The sequence below is a fragment of the Pseudorasbora parva genome, chromosome 11, assembly GCF_024679245.1.
Source record: "Pseudorasbora parva isolate DD20220531a chromosome 11, ASM2467924v1, whole genome shotgun sequence".
Taxonomy (NCBI): domain Eukaryota; kingdom Metazoa; phylum Chordata; class Actinopteri; order Cypriniformes; family Gobionidae; genus Pseudorasbora; species Pseudorasbora parva.
This window is the reverse complement of record NC_090182.1, coordinates 7,951,824-7,974,932: the sequence shown is the minus strand read 5'-3', so window position 1 is coordinate 7,974,932 and position 23,109 is coordinate 7,951,824. Positions and strand designations below refer to the sequence as shown.

Genomic DNA, 23,109 nt, shown 5'->3' with positions numbered 1-23,109 from the left:
CTATGATATTTTTAAAGCTATTTTTGACATTATTCAGAATCAGATGAAGCTTACAGAAACAGGAGGTGTGTGTGTGTGTGTGTGTGTGTGTGTGTGTGTGTGTGTGTGTGTGTGTGTGTGTGTGTGTGTGTGTGTGTGTGTGTGTGTGTGTGTGTGTGTGTGTGTGTGTGTGTGTGTGTGTGTGTGTGTGTGTGTTACCTTGCTACAAGGCATGATCCAGTAGGCGATGGCAAGGAAAGGCAATCCAACAGTTACGCCCAGAACCGTCAAACACTTCACACCGATGGACTGCTGCCGCAGACCCGACAGATTCTCGTACCAGATCGTCAGCAGCTGCTGCTGGCAGTTTGGATGAGCCACAAACTGACACACACAGAGGAAAGAGCAGGATGACAAATCATATTACAGCAGGAAAACACACAATCTACACTTTTTGTGCACTTATTGTGTCTGAATTCAGCAGCAGAATATTGAAACATGGTAAAATGTGCCAAAGAGACACTGAAAAGTGCATTACCTTGGAGTAAAACCGAAATTAAACGATCCTATAATACTGATTTATGATGACATATGAACCCCTTTTGGATTTATTATTTTCTTCTTCTTCTTTTTATTTTATTTTTTATATTATGTAAATTCCAATCAAGGTAAATGTATAACTGATAATAAATAATACATGGAGATGATAAAAGAATACTCTTATATATTGATAGTCAAAATTATTTGATAAATTATCAAATAGAAAATGTAATATAATAATTAATATAATTGAATTGATATAATATACATATTTTTAGTAACATCTCTCTCAACCAAGCTACACAAAGCTTTATATATGAAACATTTTTATTCATTACAATACATTTATTCATTGTTCAATACATAAAACATTTTTTCAATACAAATAGATTTATTCACTAAAATACATGTATTAAATATGTCATCTTACAACACACACACACCTTACACGTGTGTGCGTGCGTGCGTGCGTGCGTGTGTGTGTGTGTGTGTGTGTCTGTCAAACATGTATTTTAAAAAATGATGCTCTTCTGTCTCTATGCTCATAATTTATTTGATAAAGTATACAGTAAAAGCAGTAATATTGTGAAATTGTAACAGCTAATGTGGTAGTTAACAGAATGATGATGATAAAGAAATATTAAATTGCATTAAAGGGGTGGTTGCAAGGATTTCACTTTTTTAAACTTTAGTTAGTGTGTAATGTTGCTGCTTGAGCATAAACAGTATCTGCAAAGTATACTGGATATAGGGGTATAGGTATATATATGGGTGTATGTATGTATAAATACAAATGTGTACACGAGTATGTATATGTGTTGATGTATATATGTGTATGAGTAGGCGTAGGCATATGCATGTTATTTAAAGAAAAATAATAATTAAAGGGGTAGGAGTATATAAGTTTTACTTCTTCCTACTCCTTTTTCGTTCATGAGATAGAATTAATTTTTTTATCTTTCACCTTTACTTGTTTCTTTTAATAATGTCTGAACATTATTGTATTTTTATTTCTCTCATGTTCGAAAATAAACAAATAAAACTAAAACTAAAACTAAAGTTACAGCGCTGAAAGTTCAATGCAAACGGAGATATTGTCTGTTAAAGTTATGGCAGTTTATTGCCTACAAAAATGTCCGGTTTGGACTACAACAAGCTTCTTCCTGGGTTGGTGACATCATAAACCCTCGCTAGTCTCGCAGATGTGACTTCTGCCCGTAATAGGAAGGGGCGTGGCGTTTCACTTCAGCCAATAAAAATACAGGAAACTACATTTGGCCCTCTGACCAATCTAAGACCATTGTGTTTTTCAGAGGGATGGGGAAGCAAACGAGCCGTTCAGAGGACAGTGGAGACAGCGGTGTGGAATAAAGGGAGAATATAAGAAAAATACTCAGCGTTTAAACACAAACAAGCCTAGAAAAAAACACGGAACCACCCCTTTAATGAACACGAAGAGACCACATAGACGACAGCATATATCAAAATAACATTAACTACTCACATAACAGACGAGAAGCGACTGATGATGAACTGAATGAGACGGGGAGTATAAATAGACTGGAAAACTAAATGACAGACAGCTGAATGTAGATCAGTAACCTAGGAAACTAAACCGAATGCAATTAAGACTAAACTGAACTTAAGCATATGAAACAGACACACAGGAATTAAACTAAAATTAGAAATATTACTACAGTGTAAACACGTTCATATGTGAATATATAGTAAACCGTAATGTATTCCTGTGGTCTAAGCTGAATTTTCACCATCATTACTCCAGTCTATGATCCTTCAGAAATCGTTCTGATCATTGTAGTTCTGATGTAGTTTTCCTGATGCTGAGGAAATACCGCCTCTGGTTTTCCTGTTGTGTGGTGCTGTAGCTCTATTAGACAGGTAAACGTGTGTGTTTCCTCAGGGAAGATAACACTAGCTTTGAGATGCCCTCAGAGAAACAGACAGATCGTGAACATGATTTAAGGTGAGCCGCTGGGCTGCTGCGTGATCCTGAGCCGAGCTGAATCCGTCTAAAGCTGACAGTGTGTGTTTGCTCAGAGTAAAGTAGACTATTCTATTTCACAAGTTACAAGCCATATAACATCCACAACCTTAATTTGATGGTAGACCACACACATACACACACATTGGGTTTTCATGTTTTATGGGGACTTTCCATAGACATAATGGATTTATACTGTGCAAACTGTGTATGTTCTTCCCTTACACAAAACCCTAAACCTACCCATCACACAAAAGTACAGGCATTTTTTAACACACACACACACACACACACACACACACACACACACACACACACACACACACACACACACACACACACACACACACACACACACACACACACACACACACACCTGGTTCACTATCTTTGTGGGGACTCTCCATAGACGTAATGGTTTTTATACCGTACAAACTGTACATTTTATCCACTCACTGTCCCTACCCCTAAACCTACCCATCACAGGAAACATTCTGCATTTTTACTTAATCAAAAAAAAAAAAAACTCATCCTGTATGATTTATACGCCTTTTGAAAAGTGGAGACCACTGGCTGATTCCCACAATGTAGGTAATCTCAGGTTTACTATCCTTATGGGGACATTTGGTCCCCACAATGTAATATAAACAAGGGCACACACACACACACACACACACACACACACACACACACACACACACACACACACACACACACACACACACACTTCCATCATTCTTTCTACGTCAGAATTTAATAGATCATTAATTAATAATTTTAGTGTGTGTGTGAGAGAGAGAGAGAGAGAGAGAGAGAGAGAGAGAGAGAGAGAGAGAGAGAGAGAGAAAGAGAGAGAGAAGGTGTGTGTGTGTGTGTGTGTGTGTGTGTGTGTGTGTGTGTGTGTGTGTGTGTGTGTGTGTGTGTGTGTGTGTGTGTGTGTGTGTGTGTGTGTGTGTGTGTGTGTGTGTGTGTGTGTGTGTGTGTGTGTGAGCCTGTTTATGTGGTTTATGAGGACACAAATTTGTATAACTACATGGGTATTACACTGGTATTACACTATAAATGTGGTTTATGAGGACATATCAAATGTCCTCATAATTCAAATGGCCTTAAAAACATACTAAATGATGTTTTTTTGAGAAAGTAAAAATGCAGAATGTTTCCTGTGATGGGTAGGTTTAGGGGCAGGGGCAGTGTAAGGGGATAGAAAATACGGTTTGTACAGTATAAAAACCATTACGCCTATGGAGAGTCCCTGTAAACCACATAGACCAACATGTGTGTGTGTGTGTGTGTGTGTGTGTGTGTGTGTGTGTGTGTGTGTGTGTGTGTGCGTGTGTGTGCGCGTGTGTGTGTGTGTGTGTGTGTGCGTGCGTGCGTGCGTGCGTGCGTGTGTGTGTGTGCCACCGTGACACACGACTGAGGTCCCCTGATTCTTGTACCTGGTTGCCATAGCAAAAGCCCCAGCATCCCTTCTGATCGCTTCTATTGACAATTGTCTCACACTGGTCTGAATAAACTAGATGTTTAGTTTCCATCTACAAAAGGCACCAATTTGTATTTATGCATAATTTATATTTTAATCTGCATAATTTTTAAAAGCTGAACTTGAAACGATTTGATTTGCATAATTTTTAAAAGTTAAATGTGAATGGGATTTTCATATGCATAATTATCTTTTTAAAGGGTTTCTGGTGAATTGATTCCTTTTCTCTCCCCAATTAATCCTGTGTTGGAAGCAGTAATGACCAGTTATATTCTTCTCAATGATCCAGACCAGTCATCTGTAAATGAACTAAACAAGCAGTGTCTTCAGGAGCGCTTTAGTGCTCGTCTTAATCCACAGCACATAAAATGCACTCAAATTAAATTGTATTGTCAACAATCACAATGATAACTTCATGAGTTATAGTTAGAAGTCAGATAGAATAAACGGTATGTGTATTTGGCGTGCTGTCCAAGGAGAGGGCCCCGAGCTCAGTATTTGGCCCAAACCCAGAGTTCAGTCAATAAAACTATTAGTGGTCCTATTATGGTTTTTCGAATATTCCCTTTCACGCAGTGTATAATACAGCTGTCTGTGAATGTAAACCTTCTGAAAAGTTGTAAAGTTGAAAATGCACGATAAATAAAGTTATTTAAAGAATATTGAAAGAATCAACATTTGTATTTTGAATCCCACTACGTGAGCATTACGTCACTAGAAAATCCATTTGAGTAATGGTCAACGTGGGATTTGCAAAATGCTTTCTCTTTAAAGATGGCTCAGTACTCAGTTTATTTGGACCCAAGCCTGCCAACATGATCACATGGTAATGCGTATAAATAGTAAGAGTGTGAAATCTCGTGGAATGGATACGGAAAAATGAGTTTTGGCATGCATATGCTACGCAGTTTTTTGCGTGCATATGATACGCACTTGGGTAGTATTAGGGTGGTGGGGTGGGGGGTTCGTACATATAATACGCCATAAAGTGCATATAATATGCACGTGAAAAACCGCGTACCATATGCACGCCAAAACTCATTTTGGCGTATACATTCCCCGAGATTGCACACTCTTACTAATAATACGCATTTCCGTGAGATCGGGCTCAGCCTGCAGCACTCCTCTCAGAAACTGAAGCCTCCGGCCCTCCGTGCCTCGATCCATACCCTCCCAGTATAGCTCATAAACCCATCCCTCAGTGTTTTCTAATGGACACAGGACAAACTAAACAATCAAATTACACTTCAAATAACTTTTTCCCAAAGTTGGATTCTGTAATTGTAGGCCGTTTTTATCACAATGATTTCATTTCAAGTGTTCGTTCTTTAAATAAGTTTAGTTTTAGTTATTTGATGCTCTAAAAACGGGGTGTGTGACGTCATGATTAACAGCGGAGACTGACGGCTTCTCTGAGCGAAGCTGACACTGAGGCACAAACCGACTTTTTACTGGATTTTCGGTAGGGGTGTGCATTGGCACTGCCTTCACGATTCGATTCGATTACGATTCACCAGGTAACGATTCGATTCGATTCGATTCTACGATGCATTGTGATGCATCAAAATTCTACTGCACACAAAGCAAATTTTTCATCAGTCATGATGCAATACAAGCAGATATTAAACAACAGATTGTATTGGCTGCTATGTGTCTCCTGTATCTTTGACATAAGTTATTAAATAAAATAAAATGTAATTAAATAAAATTAAATAAAATGCAATTAACCCTTAAATGCATGACTGTTTCACCAAACATTCTTACATATTCAGGTCGTTAGCGACCCAGATCTATATTTAACATGGATAGATCTCTACCTGTCGTGATAATATATAAAACTCCTGATTTTAGAGTAACAGCTACAGAAGAATAAAATAAAACCTATTTCGTTACCTTTTGGAGCTTGGAAGGATTCAGTTTGAGCAGATGTTTAATACCATCATCATATGACCTCGTCAGAGTTCGTTTACAAGTACTTTCAGCGTCTGCCTAATATTCGCGATCTCGAGCATATTCTCCAAACTCATTTTCAATGTCTTCAAAATCAATATTTTGATCACTGACAGCTTCTTGACCACATCCATCATCAAGAGACAGTGACACTAACATATGATTGTGTTTAGTACTTGCTTTCTGAAGTAAATCACTAACCCATTTCAAGTTTTGCAGATTATAATTATTGTTTCGTTTTCTGTCAGAGGTAACTATGAGTGAAACGTCACTTCATCATTGTGTATCAGACATTGCCACCTTGTGGAATAAAGGTGAATTGCGCCTGGAACCGGAAGTATTTGAAACTTCACAACTTTATCGTCCGCCAGAAAATAAACAGTGACATAATCGATTATGGCACTTTGCCGCATCGATGCTGAATCGTTCATACCCCGCATCGCGATGCATCGCCGAATCGATTATTGTTGACACCCCTAATTTTCGGGAGTAGACTGGAGCTTTAGCTTTAACTTCTACATGTCCATAACTGTTTATTTCACACCAACATAATGAATTGTTTTGCATCTGTTAGAGTGTGGGCGGGCTGTACTTCCTGCTATCTACTGCGCAGACTCGGTCCCCAAATCCGTCCAAAATGTCAGCGCCATATTCGGAACTCCGGAGGCTTCAATTACTTCAGCGGAAAAGAATGAAGTCGTGTTGTCCATATTTTTTTATGATCTATGTTTGGACCAGCTGCTCCTCAGAATCACAACCTCTAAGTATAAATAATTATTGATGTATATATTTTCTACCGGATGTTTAAAACATATAGTTTTGTGTTTTATATTGTGTAAGTATCCGGCTAACTCACGTCATTACTGAAATACGTCTGCTCATCAGCTGTGGGCCACTATCACCTAAAACTGAGTCTATTAATGCAGATTGTCTGTCGCTCTTAGAAAAGATAAAGACGGAGCAGAATTTGTTTTTCAAGCGTTTATGTAACATCAGTCATTGACGTTAGTGCTGGGCTAATGTATGCACTGTTATTAATACAGTTCCTGCACGTGCAACGCAAGACATGAGAAATAAACACATGGGTGTATTGATGGACACACACTTGTTAATGCTATTGGTGAGGAATTACAGTTTTAACATCTCATAATTAACCTCAAACTGAGTAGAGTATCACTGAGAAACGTCCTGATCAAGTCGTCCCTGTGATGGAGGTTCGGGTTGAGTAACTAGTTCTTTAATGTTTCATCATCAGGCTCGCGCTCGGATTGATATGGTAAAATCGACGTCATCGTTACAGTGTGTACCATCACTGAAGACTGAGGAAGTCCCCAGACAGAGAAGTTCAGGTAATGGATCTTTTTTTCCAAAAGATGTACTAAACACGTTAGACCAATCACAACAGATAGGGACATCTGGCCAATCAGAGCAGAGTAGCTCATGGAAAGAAGGGATTTAGAGAGACTGAATCATTGGACGAGTCGTTTGAGAATCATCAAAAAATGTGGTGATGTGCAGTGTATATTATGAGAAAATGAAAGTGTTTTTTGGCCTTTGATAAGAAGAGCAAATAAAATTAGGAGTCTTTATAATAGCACCATAGTGGCATTAAGATTTCAATCTGAAAATGATTACAATTCAATAAACCTGGCCTGTGATGAGAGCTCCTCTCAAGAGGGTTTGGATTAAGCTGAGGGCAACAGGACTAATTACCCTCACATCAATTGCTTAACAAGGTCGTGAGCCCTTCAAACCCACGGCAGTGATGGATGACATGACAGATCACGATCTTCACATCATCCACAGCAACAAAGGCGCTGCAATATAAACTAAATGAAAATCACATTGAAAAATCGTATTCCTGTAAAGCTAATTCAATAGTTTGCACTTAAACAGTCAAATACACACAAAATAATGTCTTGGTGCGTATTCACAAAAAATAGATGTGTGAACCGCTAAATGTATTTTGGAGCATGTGTGCGAATAAAAAATCCCAGTGGATCAGTTTTCTTAAAGGGGTCATGAACTGAAAACTTTTCCTTGAGATTTTGATATATAAAAGGTCATAGTAATGTAGCGACTCAGGCGAATCAAACACACAATCGCCAGTTACATTTAACAAATATGTTTTGAAAGTTGTGCTCACTAGCAGACCTTCCCCCAACACAGCAGAGGGAGATTCTTCAGTCACCCTGGAAACCATCTGATAAGGTGTTTTTATGGCCCCGAAAGGAATTTGGCCACATGAAGTTTCAGACACAAAGACACAGAGCTTTTGCCTCAAATTATAGACAAACCATCTATAGATGAACATGCACCCCAGGACATTATATGTAAACACATAACTGTTTTGTAAAATGTTTCTTCTGTATGGTATTTTGCATCTTTTTGTCTGTGTCTTAACAAAGTACTAGTTCAGATAACCTCATATATGTCATGTCTCCTATCAAATTAATGCTCACTTCACGACTTACACTTCCATGTATATCACTTATTCAGAAAATGCAATGTGTGTTTGTTGCATTAATTATAGTATGAAGACTCAGAGACCCACTGAGTCGAACTTTCAAACAAAGAGCCATAAATCTGCTGAGGAATTTCCCGCCGGGAAATCCCAACAATCTCATTGGTTAAGTCTAACCCTGGAGGGTGGGACTACGACCAGACCATAAAAGGAGGACCTCGGATGCCCTCCTTCTCTTCCTCTCCTCTCTCTTCTCTCTCTGGCTGAACCAACACGTCATCGGGGCTGGCACTTAAGCCATGCCACCAATGCAGGCCCTCCAAGCAGGCCTCATCTCTTCCAAAAATCTTCTCTTCTACAATCCGATCTTCAAGAACACGAAGCATCGCTAAAGCAAACAGCCGCTTCCCTCCCAACCTCGGAAAGGACCGCCGGACATGCAGGACATTTGAACACGCAGAGACACATACGCACACAAGCGAGAAGCCAAAACGAAACCACAAAGAATGCAAGTATTCTTATTCTTACTGCTGTAAAGAGGGTGTGTTATTCTCCCGTTGGGATAAATTAACTCCGTGAAGGTCGTATTTTGGTTGAACTGAAGGAAAGCTGTTTCTTACCCTCCCCCACTCTCTTTGTCTCTCTCTCTCCCTCTCTCTTTGTCTCTCTCTCTCTCTCTCTCTCTTTTATCTCTCTCTAACTTCAGTCTATTCATTATTCTCTTTTATGTATTATTTCGTTAATATCTAGACTTCTACTCTCTTGATGCATATTTAGTATGTACTTTCTGTGTGAATTGTAGTGTTATTTTTAGTCTGTGTTTATTAAACCTTCAAAGGACATTTAATGAGTTGAATCTGTTATTCTGCCACATACACAAAGTCAATGAAACTTGCGATCTAAACGTTACCTAACTGCTTATGCTACTATGTTAGTAAAGTAAACTGTATGACCATTTGAAATATTGAACTTATCCTGATCAGTAAAGTTAATGTTTCTTATGCGCTTGTAAAGCAGTAATCCCTTTATTGAGAATTGATTTGAAAAGTCTATAACTAATTTGCAGGACAAACTTAGTAGGATAATTTCAAGCAATTCCGTAAAGGGTTACTTGTATTTAATTAAACAATTTTCCCTATCGGAAAATTTTAATACGTAATGAACAACTGGCAAATCATATTCATAAATTCATGAATATTGAATATTAAATCCCTTTTGAGTTAATTATTCCCCGAGACATTAAACTCATTAGTCGTTGTTGTTACATGTATTTGGTGGAGAATGCGGGCAAGTTTCAAACGTTTGTGTATGTGTGAATGATATTCATATTCTATTCATTGTGTATTTTTGGAGTATTAATAACCTGCACGCGCGTTTTTGTTTCGTTTTGTTTTGTGAATTGAACGGTACGCGCAAGGCGAACCCAAGCATAAACAGATGCTGAGAAATGTTGAAGTAGCCGGATTATATTAATAAAAATATGAACGGTACGAAAATCCAATTTTGAAACGAAAAACTCTACAGCCGTAGGCACAATAGGGTTATCCGCGTGATTTCCAAACGAATGTATTGTAGAAAATCCATACATTTGACTCGAGCAATATATTATGTGTTCCATCAAAATAATGAGATTTTGATGATGTCTGTAGACACGTACGTTGCGTTATCCCGCTTGATCTGAACTACAAAAAGTTTCTCTCTGTGCGGAAGATTGGGACAGGACGAGACTCTCCTGTACAATATAAGGGGCCTCAGAATAATTATTATATCGTTAAGATAAACGATAACTCCTGGTTTAAGTCTGGCTTAGCTAACCAAAGACCTGAGACCTAAAACATTTGAATCAAAAATGCTGAAAACCGTCAGCCATATTGATAAATGTCTATTGGAGTCCATGTAAAATGCGTGAATAGGCAGAAGATAAATTCCTGTTTGTCACCCGTTTCGTTGCTCGTGCACATAAAGTGCAGTCATTTTTAAATGAGTGCAAAAGCCAGTAGAGTGTAGGGAACGCCGCTTGCAAACCGCCAGAGGGCGACTCAAGAATTGCAACACCGCTTGCAAACCGCCAGAGGGCGACTCAAGAATTGCAACGCCGCTTGCAAACCGCCAGAGGGCGACTCAAGAATTGCAACGCCGCTTGCAAACCGCCAGAGGGCGACTCAAGAATTGCAACGCCGCTTGCAAACCGCCAGAGGGCGACTCAAGAATTGCAACGCCGCTTGCAAACCGCCAGAGGGCGACTCAAGAATTGCAACGCCGCTTGCAAACCGCCAGAGGGCGACTCAAGAATTGCAACGCCGCTTGCAAACCGCCAGAGGGCGACTCAAGAATTGCAACGCCGCTTGCAAACCGCCAGAGGGCGACTCAAGAATTGCAACGCCGCTTGCAAACCGCCAGAGGGCGACTCAAGAATTGCAACGCCGCTTGCAACCCGCCAGAGGGCGACTCTAGAACCAGACAAAGCCATCTGGTGAGCATTTCCGCCTAACTAACTCTAGTCTAGGGCGGGCGCAACAGCGCCATCGTGTGGATAAATTCGGATAGTTTCACTCTCCGTTATTTGATTCGGCCTTAACAAAATAAGTTTGAGCCTATAAATTGTTTATTGCTTACTGTTGTACACAGTTTCATTTATACAATTTTTCTAGCAACAACCAAGTCTCCTTTCTCGCTGATTAAACACCCGTATTCGAATTTGAAGTTTAAAAACAAACATAACTTCCTCTAACTCAAAGTGAAATTAGGTTTAAGTCACAGACAGTCCAATTGGAAGGAAGGACGCCACCGTGTGGCTATACCCTGTTAAGTCAGCGCAACACTAAATCCCTACTCCCTTTCTGATTAATTCTTTTATTTGGATAACTCCCACTTAGAGATTAATAGTTATAGGATAAGATTTTTGATTGGCTTTCTTTTATTTGATTTTCCTTACAGGCTTATTTAAATTTCATTTAAACTTGCTTTGAATTTAATTTGAATTAAGCTGAGCTTCTAATTCTTTTATTTTATTTTATTTTATTTATAATTTTATTTTAATTTTTAATTTTAATTTTTAATTTTAAATTTTAATTTTAATTAAAAAAATTTTATTAAATTTTTTATTTATTTTTATTTTTATTTTTATTTTTCTCTCTGCAAAAGTTTTTCTTTTCCCCTCCCATTGGGAATAAAGCTCAGTCTGGTAATTACAAACAGTATCAAAAGTGCTTTTGTTTTATCACTACTTGACAGAAACTTTTGCCTTTTTCTAAATTGCTCTTGATATTTAATCTTCCACTTAAGCGACCTCAATTCACCCCGGATGAGCTAAATGGGATAACCCATAGTACAAGCCGAATTTTAGTATATCTTGAGCATTAAGCCTATTAATTTTCCCTAACACTCCCGGCGCGCACGCTGACATTCCTTTCATTACAGACCAATTCATCTTGTGTTTGTTTCCACTGTGCTCTTTCCTATCCTCACTGTTGGACTATCACGATTGTGTTTCTTTCAGTTCACCAAGAGACCCCAAGGAGAATTAGATAGTCCCGGGACGACCGAGCAGCAGTTCACCACGTGACAACCAGGGCTACCGCCCACCTAATTGTCTGAATTGTCTAATTATCTAACTGTCTAGATCAGTTAGCCAAAATTCCCAGCTATCCGTACGATAGCTCGTTAGCTTAGAACAAGCTTGCATTGGCTCTCTCTCTGTGTGTGTGTGTGTGCTGTGTTTCTTTCGTCCGCAGTAATGTTCCGTGCACCCAGTTCCGCCGTCCCGTGGGACCGCCTAACGACATGGCTGGAAGCGCTAACGGCCACCAGTCAAGGAAGTCTGGGACAGCTGAACCAGGAACAACTGGACACCGAGCTAGACCAGCTGATGACACACGACCCCACGCACAGCTACTCCAACAAGGAAGTGGCCAAGATCCTCGGAAGCCTCGCCCACGTCCTCATCGCACAGGCACGTCTAAGCGAAGGGAGCTACGACAACCTGGAACAGGAGGCAGCAACGCTAAAGCTTCAAGCCAAGGAGGCCCGGAGAGACCAAGCCCTCACCCAGCTTCGTCTAGATCAGCTTCTAGACACAGAGAAAGACGACGAAACAGACAAAGAACAAAGAAAAGAAATAGAAAGACTTCAAAAGACCCTGAAGGAGCTCCGTCGTGACACCGACCGACGAGTACAGTCAGAGAAAGACGCCAGGAAACACCTCGACGAAAAGCTTCGGCGTGGCGAATCCCTCCTGGAGAGAGCCACTGATGAACTTAAAGACAGAGACATTAAAGCTAAAGTCTATGCAAAACATTTGCAGTCGGCACAAGCCGAGATCGACGAGCTCATCCAGCAAAGACACGAGCTCAAAAATGAACTTGACATGGTGCAAAGAGAACTGAGACAATCATATATAGTGCAACGTTACCGGAAGGGGGAAACACACAACACAGAGTTTCCCCTGACCAGTTACTCCGCACATTTTAGCCACGAAGCAAGAGCTACGAAGGGGAATGACAGCCCCCTGTTTAAAAGAGCACCCGCCAGTCTCCACGAATCCCCGTCAGCAAAGGAAAGGACGCCCTTCCAGGAAGTCAAGGTCAACAGCCACGAAGCTTCAAAGAACCTTGACAAGCTGGCCAGAAATATTCCTACCTTCAGCCCAGACCCGGCAGGAGGACACGACGTCCACGCATACTTAAAAGACATAGACTTTTACTTGCAAACTGTCGCTCACGCGAACAACTGGGACAGACTGTACCTGCTCAGGGCCACGTCTAATCGTGATGTACGGTGCTTTCTGGATCGACAACCAGAGGCCATCAAAGCGGACTACTGGCATCTACGACAAGCTCTAATTCGTGAGTACTCCGACCCCGAGTCAGACCAGGGGTTCATCACTGCCATGGACCTCAAGCAAGCTCGACGTGAGACCTCACAGAACTTTTATAACAGACTGCGACGTGCCTACTTCGGGACACGTAACGAACCAGGCATGGAGGAGGACATCAACTTCAAAACTCTTTTCCTCCGAAACCTGCACCCTACCATCAGTTACCACCTGGGGGTGCTGGCGTGCCCGCGCAGCATGGGCACGCAACAGTTAAGAGACTTGGCTCACAAAGCTTACGTCAAACAGAAAACCATTTCTGAAAAGACGGTAAAACAGCCCACCATCTGCCCTGTCTCTGAGCACCACCCAGAGCTAACCCTAGAGGGCGCCAAACAGAACCACAGGTACCGACCCCTCAACAGAGAGTCCAAACCACTCCAAGCCAGCAGAGGGCAGCGTGGTCATAATGGCGACCGTCCACGGTACCAGAGCGATCGCTCTGAAGGATCCTGGGACCCGCCTCGCCCAAAAAGCCAGCGAAGAGGCCACTCTCGACGGGACAATGGTAGGCCCAGACCTGAACCCACGTCTGGCAAAGAAAGTGTAGTTGCTTCTGAAGTTACAGAGCTCATAAAGATCCTAAAAGAGCTCCTCCGACAGAAACCTCACAAGGAAGACAAGAAGGACGGACCAGGTACAGCACGACTAGACATGATACCTGAAATCAACCTTCCCGCCCTTCCTGCAACTGAATCATCCATCCTGAACACTGTTCCCCAACCACGGACTAGTGTACTAACTGTTGCACCCCCACATGTCAGCAGCACACCCACACGACAGCTGACAGCAACAGCCTCTAATCAAGACAGTATCATGGCGCAGCCCAATGTACCAAAAAGCGCTGTTTTGATTGTTTGCACGCATAATGAGACACTTGACACATATCCAGACGGCTTATCAAGCAACACACGGGTCCCCACACCAAGACTCCTGGGAAACCTAATCGAGAAGGGGATGGCTCGAAAACTCTATCTGACTATCACTATGGAAAGGGAATTTAAGCTCGAAGCCCTAGTTGACACTGGCTCCGACCTCACGCTTATATCCGCCCAACTGTTTGAAAGACTCAGATTTGAAGCACAGAGGAAAAATCGCACCCTTAACCTTCACACTTGTAAGCTAAATGTGCAGTCGTATAGCCAAAACGACATCCAGCTCAAGCACGTAGCTTCCATCCACCTGACAATTGGACCTATGAGGCTGATACACCCAGTCTATATCTCCCCTATGAACACTTATCCGTTTCTCATCGGAAAAGACCTGCTGGACCGCTTCGAACCCGTACTGGACTTCAAACAGCTGAAAGTCTGGGCTCAGGTGCGTGACCCTCTGCCCCTTCAGACACACACACCGTCTGAGCAAGACTGTCAAGTCACAGAGGTCACGGGAACTCCCACAGAGCCAAACTGCCAGGTCACAAAGGCCACGGGACCCCCTGCGGCACACTGTGACAACACAGCCTCAGCCCCAAAGCCAAGTTCAAGTTCGCTACTTTGCACATTTCAGCTATCCAAAGACTCTGATGCCTTCTGCCCCCAGGTCATGAATGACCTACAGCTGAATGACATTGTCACAACGAACAGTATCCCTGCACTGTGGGCAGACAACTCAACAAAAAGTCTACCACTGTGCAATACAATCAGTAAAAACACACCACACGGCGACATGTGGGCACCCCCGCACCCCACATCCAGCCCCATTGTTGCAGTGCTAACCCACAGCAAGCGATCGACACCGGCTACAATGCCTCCCTTGCAGCTGCTATCGCTAACGCCGCAGTTTTCAAACAACGATATTGCGGATACGCAAGCCTCTGACACTGCAACAAAGACAATTCTTGACCACCTCTCAGACCCCTCCAACCACCCTATCACTGACTCTGAGCTCATTGATGACTCTAGCCACAAGCATCTGCATAACTCCAGACACATGATGCGTATTATGGACAACATTCTCTGGTTTGCACCCGATGGTAACACAGCGCCACAGCTTGTAATGCCACGGTCGCAAAGGGGGGTGATGCTAATGTACGCCCACAACACACCATGTGCTGGACACCACGGCACCAGAGCCACGTATGACACACTGAAACAGGTGGCATATGGGCCTAGGATGCATCAAGATGCAGCAGAGTATGTTAGAGAAGGGCTAGTTCGCTGCCGGTTCCAACCAGCAAACCCGAACCACAGAGCCCCACTGCAACACAGAGGGACCACGTTCCCATGGTCAAACCTACAAATCGACCGGGTAGAACCCCTGCCCAGGTCCACAAAAGGCAAAAAGTACTTTCTCACAGTGGTGTGCCAGTTTACCAAGTGGGTGGAGTGTCAACCAGCACCCAACGACACCGCCCAGACCACGGCATACCACCTGATGAATCACATCTTTTTCCTGTCAAGATTGCCACTGAGAATCAACTCAGACAGAGGCATCCACTTCACTACTGAGGCCATGCAACAGATCTGGAAATGCCTAAGAAACGCGGCCGTGATCATGCTCCTGTGCCTCCAGACAATCAGAGGCCAGCCACCACCAGACATCATCACACCGGGTCCAACCTCGGGCATCGCACTGAGAGAGCAACCTGGACTGCTGATCACCAACTGCAAATGAATCCTCAAAAGAAAGACGTACTCTCCTGAACTTCACATCAGCAGCGCAAGCTCCTCCAGCCCTGCACACAAACGCAAAGGGGGGGAGGAGCCCAAGCCCTCTGCCTAACCTTACACCAGCTTCAAGAACCTTCTCCTCCAACACCAGTTAGTCACCTTGTAGGCAATACTGCCAAGCCCCACACTATGTCATGCATGTGATTTGAGAAAGAAGGCCTTAAACGAACACAAGGCCGCCTCTGAAGGGATTCTCAAAACCCCAGTGACTTTGAACTTTGAAACAGAGAAACCAAAGTGGATCACCAGAAGGCACCCAGCCTGGCCACAATGCGAGGCACCCTCTGAAAAGTTCCTAGTCAGCATAGGACATAAAAGTGTCAAGATGCAGTCCATCTTCCTAGGCAGGAGACCTAAAGGACTGACTGGCCATTGTGAGGAACATGGTTCCACCCAGGGCTGCAGAAAGCCCACAGCACACCTGCACCACACAAACGGACTTCTGGATGACAGGTGACGCACCGTCAGGGCACCTGCTGCCTCGACACCTGCTGCACAAGCACAGAGACCTGAACTGGGCTACTGTCTGCCTTATCTGCCGTGGAACGACCATCACTTCAGGAGACACAAACAACTGGAGCCTAACATGGCTATGGTGTGTCTGATCTTCCTGAATCTTTGATATCGCTCGTTGTTGTCCATAGGAGGGACAACAACTAGCGAAAGGGGGGATTATGTAGCGACTCAGGCGAATCAAACACACAATCGCCAGTTACATTTAACAAATATGTTTTGAAAGTTGTGCTCACTAGCAGACCTTCCCCCAACACAGCAGAGGGAGATTCTTCAGTCACCCTGGAAACCATCTGATAAGGTGTTTTTATGGCCCCGAAAGGAATTTGGCCACATGAAGTTTCAGACACAAAGACACAGAGCTTTTGCCTCAAATTATAGACAAACCATCTATAGATGAACATGCACCCCAGGACATTATATGTAAACACATAACTGTTTTGTAAAATGTTTCTTCTGTATGGTATTTTGCATCTTTTTGTCTGTGTCTTAACAAAGTACTAGTTCAGATAACCTCATATATGTCATGTCTCCTATCAAATTAATGCTCACTTCACGACTTACACTTCCATGTATATCACTTATTCAGAAAATGCAATGTGTGTTTGTTGCATTAATTATAGTATGAAGACTCAGAGACCCACTGAGTCGAACTTTCAAACAAAGAGCCATAAATCTGCTGAGGAATTTCCCGCCGGGAAATCCCAACAATCTCATTGGTTAAGTCTAACCCTGGAGGGTGGGACTACGACCAGACCATAAAAGGAGGACCTCGGATGCCCTCCTTCTCTTCCTCTCCTCTCTCTTCTCTCTCTGGCTGAACCAACACGTCATCGGGGCTGGCACTTAAGCCATGCCACCAATGCAGGCCCTCCAAGCAGGCCTCATCTCTTCCAAAAATCTTCTCTTCTACAATCCGATCTTCAAGAACACGAAGCATCGCTAAAGCAAACAGCCGCTTCCCTCCCAACCTCGGAAAGGACCGCCGGACATGCAGGACATTTGAACACGCAGAGACACATACGCACACAAGCGAGAAGCCAAAACGAAACCACAAAGAATGCAAGTATTCTTATTCTTACTGCTGTAAAGAGGGTGTGTTATTCTCCCGTTGGGATAAATTAACTCCGTGAAGGTCGTATTTTGGTTGAACTGAAGGAAAGCTGTTTCTTACCCTCCCCCACTCTCTTTGTCTCTCTCTCTCCCTCTCTCTTTGTCTCTCTCTCTCTCTCTCTCTTTTATCTCTCTCTAACTTCAGTCTATTCATTATTCTCTTTTATGTATTATTTCGTTAATATCTAGACTTCTACTCTCTTGATGCATATTTAGTATGTACTTTCTGTGTGAATTGTAGTGTTATTTTTAGTCTGTGTTTATTAAACCTTCAAAGGACATTTAATGAGTTGAATCTGTTATTCTGCCACATACACAAAGTCAATGAAACTTGCGATCTAAACGTTACCTAACTGCTTATGCTACTATGTTAGTAAAGTAAACTGTATGACCATTTGAAATATTGAACTTATCCTGATCAGTAAAGTTAATGTTTCTTATGCGCTTGTAAAGCAGTAATCCCTTTATTGAGAATTGATTTGAAAAGTCTATAACTAATTTGCAGGACAAACTTAGTAGGATAATTTCAAGCAATTCCGTAAAGGGTTACTTGTATTTAATTAAACAATTTTCCCTATCGGAAAATTTTAATACGTAATGAACAACTGGCAAATCATATTCATAAATTCATGAATATTGAATATTAAATCCCTTTTGAGTTAATTATTCCCCGAGACATTAAACTCATTAGTCGTTGTTGTTACAGTAATATCCTGAAAATTTCAGAGGTGAAAACTAGCTTGTTAGTTAAAGAAAAGCTTTTATTGACACCCGGCGCAGAAAACTCTCAATCTCAGAATATGCCACACCTTGTTGTTATTCTGTAGCCCCGCCCACAGACTCGTGCCTGACATGACATAGGCCTACATAGAGCTAAACCGGATCAAACTTCTAAGCATAAGCTTCATTCGAACTCCAATATTATGAATGCATGGATGAACTTTATTTTTAATGAATATCCAGCTCACATGGGGAACACATTGCCCATTTGATCCTTCGTTTCACCGCAGATTCATTTGTAAACAAGAGACGGGATTTGCAGACAGGACGAGATTACATAAATGAATGAAGCAACACACTAATGTAAGTAAAAATGTGATGGTATTGCATTGTTACAGGTCGTTTGATATCTATTGTGTGTCTAAGGTATGTTCTAACTGAACATACCTTAGCACGCTGTCACAGGCTGAAGAATCCTTTATTTGTTATTTATTAGACTCGGGTATGTATGGGCCAGGGCTCACAAAGCCCAAAGTCCTGGGGCTGTGTTTTCCAGATGGGCAAGTTTTGTGCCTGAAGTTTAGATCATGCTGACTGCAATGTACTTGCCGTATGTGTGTGTGTGTGTGTGTTTTGTGTTTCACAGTTTGCGCTTATACATGATTTCGGGTGAAATGATTGTGTTTTTTCGATAAAAAAGTTTTGCAAGCCCTGTGGGCGATTTATTACGGTTGCCGTTTTCCCACACGCTTTCAAAACAATTCCCACATGTACTGACGAGGGAGCTGAAGTTCATTAAATATGCAAATCTTATCCAATCCGAGCCGTGGGCGTTTACTTCCAAGTCTTCAGTGTGGGACACTCATAAAATCTGAGCAATGCTAGAGAGCTTCAAAACCAGTGTAGAAAATAGCCTATTACTTATTCATTATGATTTTTCTGAATGTAAAAACCAAGCAAACGTCATAAGTTGACCTCAGACAACAGTATACATTTTTTTAAAAGCCAGTTCATGACACCTTTAAATGTAAGATCATAAAAAGTATTCAAGACCTTAAATGGTATAAGTATGTTAATGATCAGGTGTCTTATAAGTTGAGGATGTAAAAACATAAAATCACAAAACTGCCTGTTGTGATTAAAACTTCAAAGGGCTATGATTACATTAAATAAATGTGAGCTTACATGTTTCAAAACCTAAAAGTGGCGTTGTTGTGCATTCTACGGGCTTGTGTTTCAGATCAATCAATGAACATTTATGACTTAGGCTTATGAACTAATGCTGATTAATTAAGACAATGTTTACTTTACCATGTTCATATATTAATATGTAATATACAATTACACAATACTAGCAGCTCAGATAATTTAATGAGAAATGGTTGAGTTCATACAGAGCATAGTTGTATAGAGGCATAGAGGTGTTTTCAGGAGAAACATCTGAGACGTTGGCAAAGGTCTCTTCAGCGACTCCCTCCACACACACTCTTTCTCTTTGTGACGCAGATCATCACAAGCTCCCTGGACACTTTACTGCCCGTCGGCGACTTCCTGGTGTTTATCTTGTGAAATTAAAGCACAGTTGAGGCGTGTCACCGCAAGCCCGCTGTCTCGGCTTCATTTCCTCTCTCTAGTGTGTGTGTTTGTTTGACATTTAGTCCAATAAGACTAGAGTGGATGAAGCCAAAGGAACTGCCAAACTCACAGCCCATGATAGTTACAGACACACCGATGACCTAAAAACATGCTAAATGCTGAACCGCCTGTGCAAACTCACTCCCCACGTTCTCATGAAGGTTATTTCATAAGAAAGCTGACGTTACGATGCTGTGCAGTCAGTGGAGTGTGTGCTGAAGTCAGAAGGTGAGGAAGTTCTGGAGCTGTTAGCATGCAGAGGACCGAGCTCTCCATCTGAGACACATTCGACCAATCAAGAGTTCAGCTGAGGTGAAGAACAAAACCGGTCGGATGCTTGATTATATTTCAAACCTGAACACCTCTCCTCACCTCACGCCTCCTCTGTTCTGTTCCCAAACTTACTGAGCTGCCTGCTTTCTGCTTCTCTCTGAGAACGCATTCTTCCACTCCACTGCACTACTTTTCCATTGTTTTTCAATGTAAACGTAGACTGGGTAAACCCAGCCTGATCTGGCGGCGATTTGATTTCGCCCGGCAGCTCAGTCTGGAAACCTGTACATTCATTTCTACTGCTTCGGTTACACTTTTGCCGAAACCTAAATCTTATTCACCTGACGCGCTATTGGTAGGTATAACACGATGAACGCTAGAAAAGCGATGGATTGTTGCTCGTTGATCACGCCTCTTGTGGTCTGATTGGTTGAAGGACTATCCAGTTGCATACAGAGTCATTTAAATAATGCTTGTTGATCACACCTCTTGTGCAGTAGAAAATACAGAGCAGACTCAATGATCAATATTAAACTGAGCTTGGTCTGGTGATAGCCAGACAAATATAAACATGCTCTAGACCGACGTCTTTAACCACTGCGCTTGCGTCTTTTGCAGCATCTCGCGCATGACGGAGAACAGGATCATCTTGGTTGATCCTGGAACAACATTCCAATAAACCAATTAGATATGAAGGACAATTTTACAATTTATGTCAGTTTTAGGCTTACAATAATGGTTTGGTGCTTCTACATCAGTGTTAAACGATTATGAAATCCGGTTGCATCATGCACATAAGGAGAATCTTCTAGGGATGTCCCGATCCGATCACGTGATTTCAGACTCGATCGGAATCAGACGTTACATCCCGATCAGGACTCGGATATATATTTATATTGTGGGGTGAGGTGAGCAGGGGTGCCGGGTAAAAGGTGCGCACTTGCTCCGCGGTTCATCTCACATCTGATGACGCATCAATAATACGGGTTGTAACTTGAAAATAATGCTTTATGTATGTTTCTGTAGATTGATACATCTGGCTGGCTCCTCAGTGATACATTACAACAGCGCTAATAAAACAAAAACGTGGGCAAAACGGTCTATCTGTGTAAACTTTGTTCAATTCATGCGAGTGCTGCCGTATGTTCGAATATGAGCAGTCATTTTCACCGTCATCACCCGGGTATATTCGCCAGAAGACACGAATGAGAGCGCTCGCGCTGATCTGTCTCTGTGCATCATCCGGAAGCGTGCACTCGTCTCACAGCGCGCAAATATGGAGTTCTCTTTCAAGTCTTTCGCTTAAACGGACCAACTCACACAAGAAGTATGTCAACATGTCCATCTTGATGAGTATCCAAGCAGACATAGTTTGAATATGTCTCGAGGGCAAAAAAACCTAATCGGGTCATCCCTAGATTCTTCACAGATTTTCTTCTTTCAAATCTCAAACCTGCACACTCTACAAAATGTAAAGATCGTGGCGCTTCACAGATTACAAATTATCATGCCAAAGTAGCATCTCAAGTGAACAAAATGGATACTGTCTCGCGGCTTCTTGCTGTAGACATAATATGAGGAGACATTATAACAGTCGTGTTGTTGCCACATTTACACCAGACCCATACAGCTGCTTATTGCTTTGCGGTCACCATTTCAAAAGTTGTCACTTCTATCTCCTTGTAGACTTGTCTCTCACTGGCTATTGTGGAAGTACTGACGTAATCATAGTCATTTTCTACATGGTGACTGGCACATAGTGCACTATACAGGGGATGGGGAACGATTCAGACAGTGTAAATATGCTTTCCATTGGGGAGAATGAAGTCTGGTTGTGTGTTAGTGTCACAGTAGACACGATAGTATAGAGCAGATCATATACGCAAGTCAGCACAGATCAGAAAATATATTGGATAATTTAAATTCTGCACAGAATTATATATTTTAAAACGTTATGAAGGAGATTAGCAGGAGAAACTGTTAGAGATAAGGAGTAGGGGTGGGCGGATCGATCTAAATATCAATAGTATCGATGCCAACACTGGTATTGGTATCAGATCGATACAGTTGTAATTGAATCGATATTTTAATTTAAATATCTCTCCTCTACATTCATTCTACTTTGTTTGTGTCTTCTACCTCTACAATCATCTGATACTGTGGCAACACTACAAACCTATACAAACACATGTAATGACATACTGCTCTCCCCTACACAAAAGTATTTTTTTTTAAGGTGAAAAGATCGTATTGGTACCGGTCGCAATACTGATCGGATTTCAGATCGATAGAAATTTTTGCAGTATTGCCCACCACTTATTAGGAGTAATCTGCAGCTTTACTGAGCTCACTTGGCTTCTTTAAATTTACTACTTTACTTTATGCTGGAAGAACAATATTATTTAATATCACTGCTCAAGGGACAAAGAGAAGTAAAGCACATTTCACATACAATTGAAATGGGCCATTATTATTACAGCAATTATTGAATTTTATTTTATTCGTTTTTTTTTTTTTAAATACATGTTACATTTTCATAACGGTTTATTAACGTGGGTCCACCAAAAGTGTTTCAGAAATGACTGTGGTGCGTTGTAGTTCTCACCTTTTTGACTTCATATTTGATGGAGAGTTTGATGCGGCTCAGACAGGGTCTCTGTTCTGTGGGAGGATGCTGGTCCACATCACCGTTCAAAATGGCCTCCACTTCCTCTGTGTCACGGCAAAGATCCAGGACACCCACCACAAAATCTTTACACTGCATAGACAACTTCCTGTAGTCATTCTGAGAGAGAGAGAGAGAGAGAGAGAGAGAGAGAGAGAGAGAGAGAGAGAGAGAGAGAGAGAGAGAGAGAGAGAGAGAGAGAGACAGAGAGAGAGAGAGAGAGA

The 23,109-nt window shown here is 41.9% G+C and overlaps 1 protein-coding gene across 1 annotated transcript in view; it reads right to left on the bottom strand.

Moving 5' to 3' along the window:
• Nucleotides 1-23,109, bottom strand: part of trpc7b (transient receptor potential cation channel, subfamily C, member 7b) — an 89,707-nt gene that overhangs the window by 31,643 nt on the left and 34,955 nt on the right. The window contains exons 3-4 of the mRNA XM_067457829.1: nt 22,826-23,005; nt 199-363 (exon numbers count right to left, since the gene is read on the bottom strand). Of these exons, the coding sequence (XP_067313930.1) occupies nt 199-363; nt 22,826-23,005 (345 nt within the window). The remainder of the gene's footprint in view (nt 1-198; nt 364-22,825; nt 23,006-23,109) is intronic.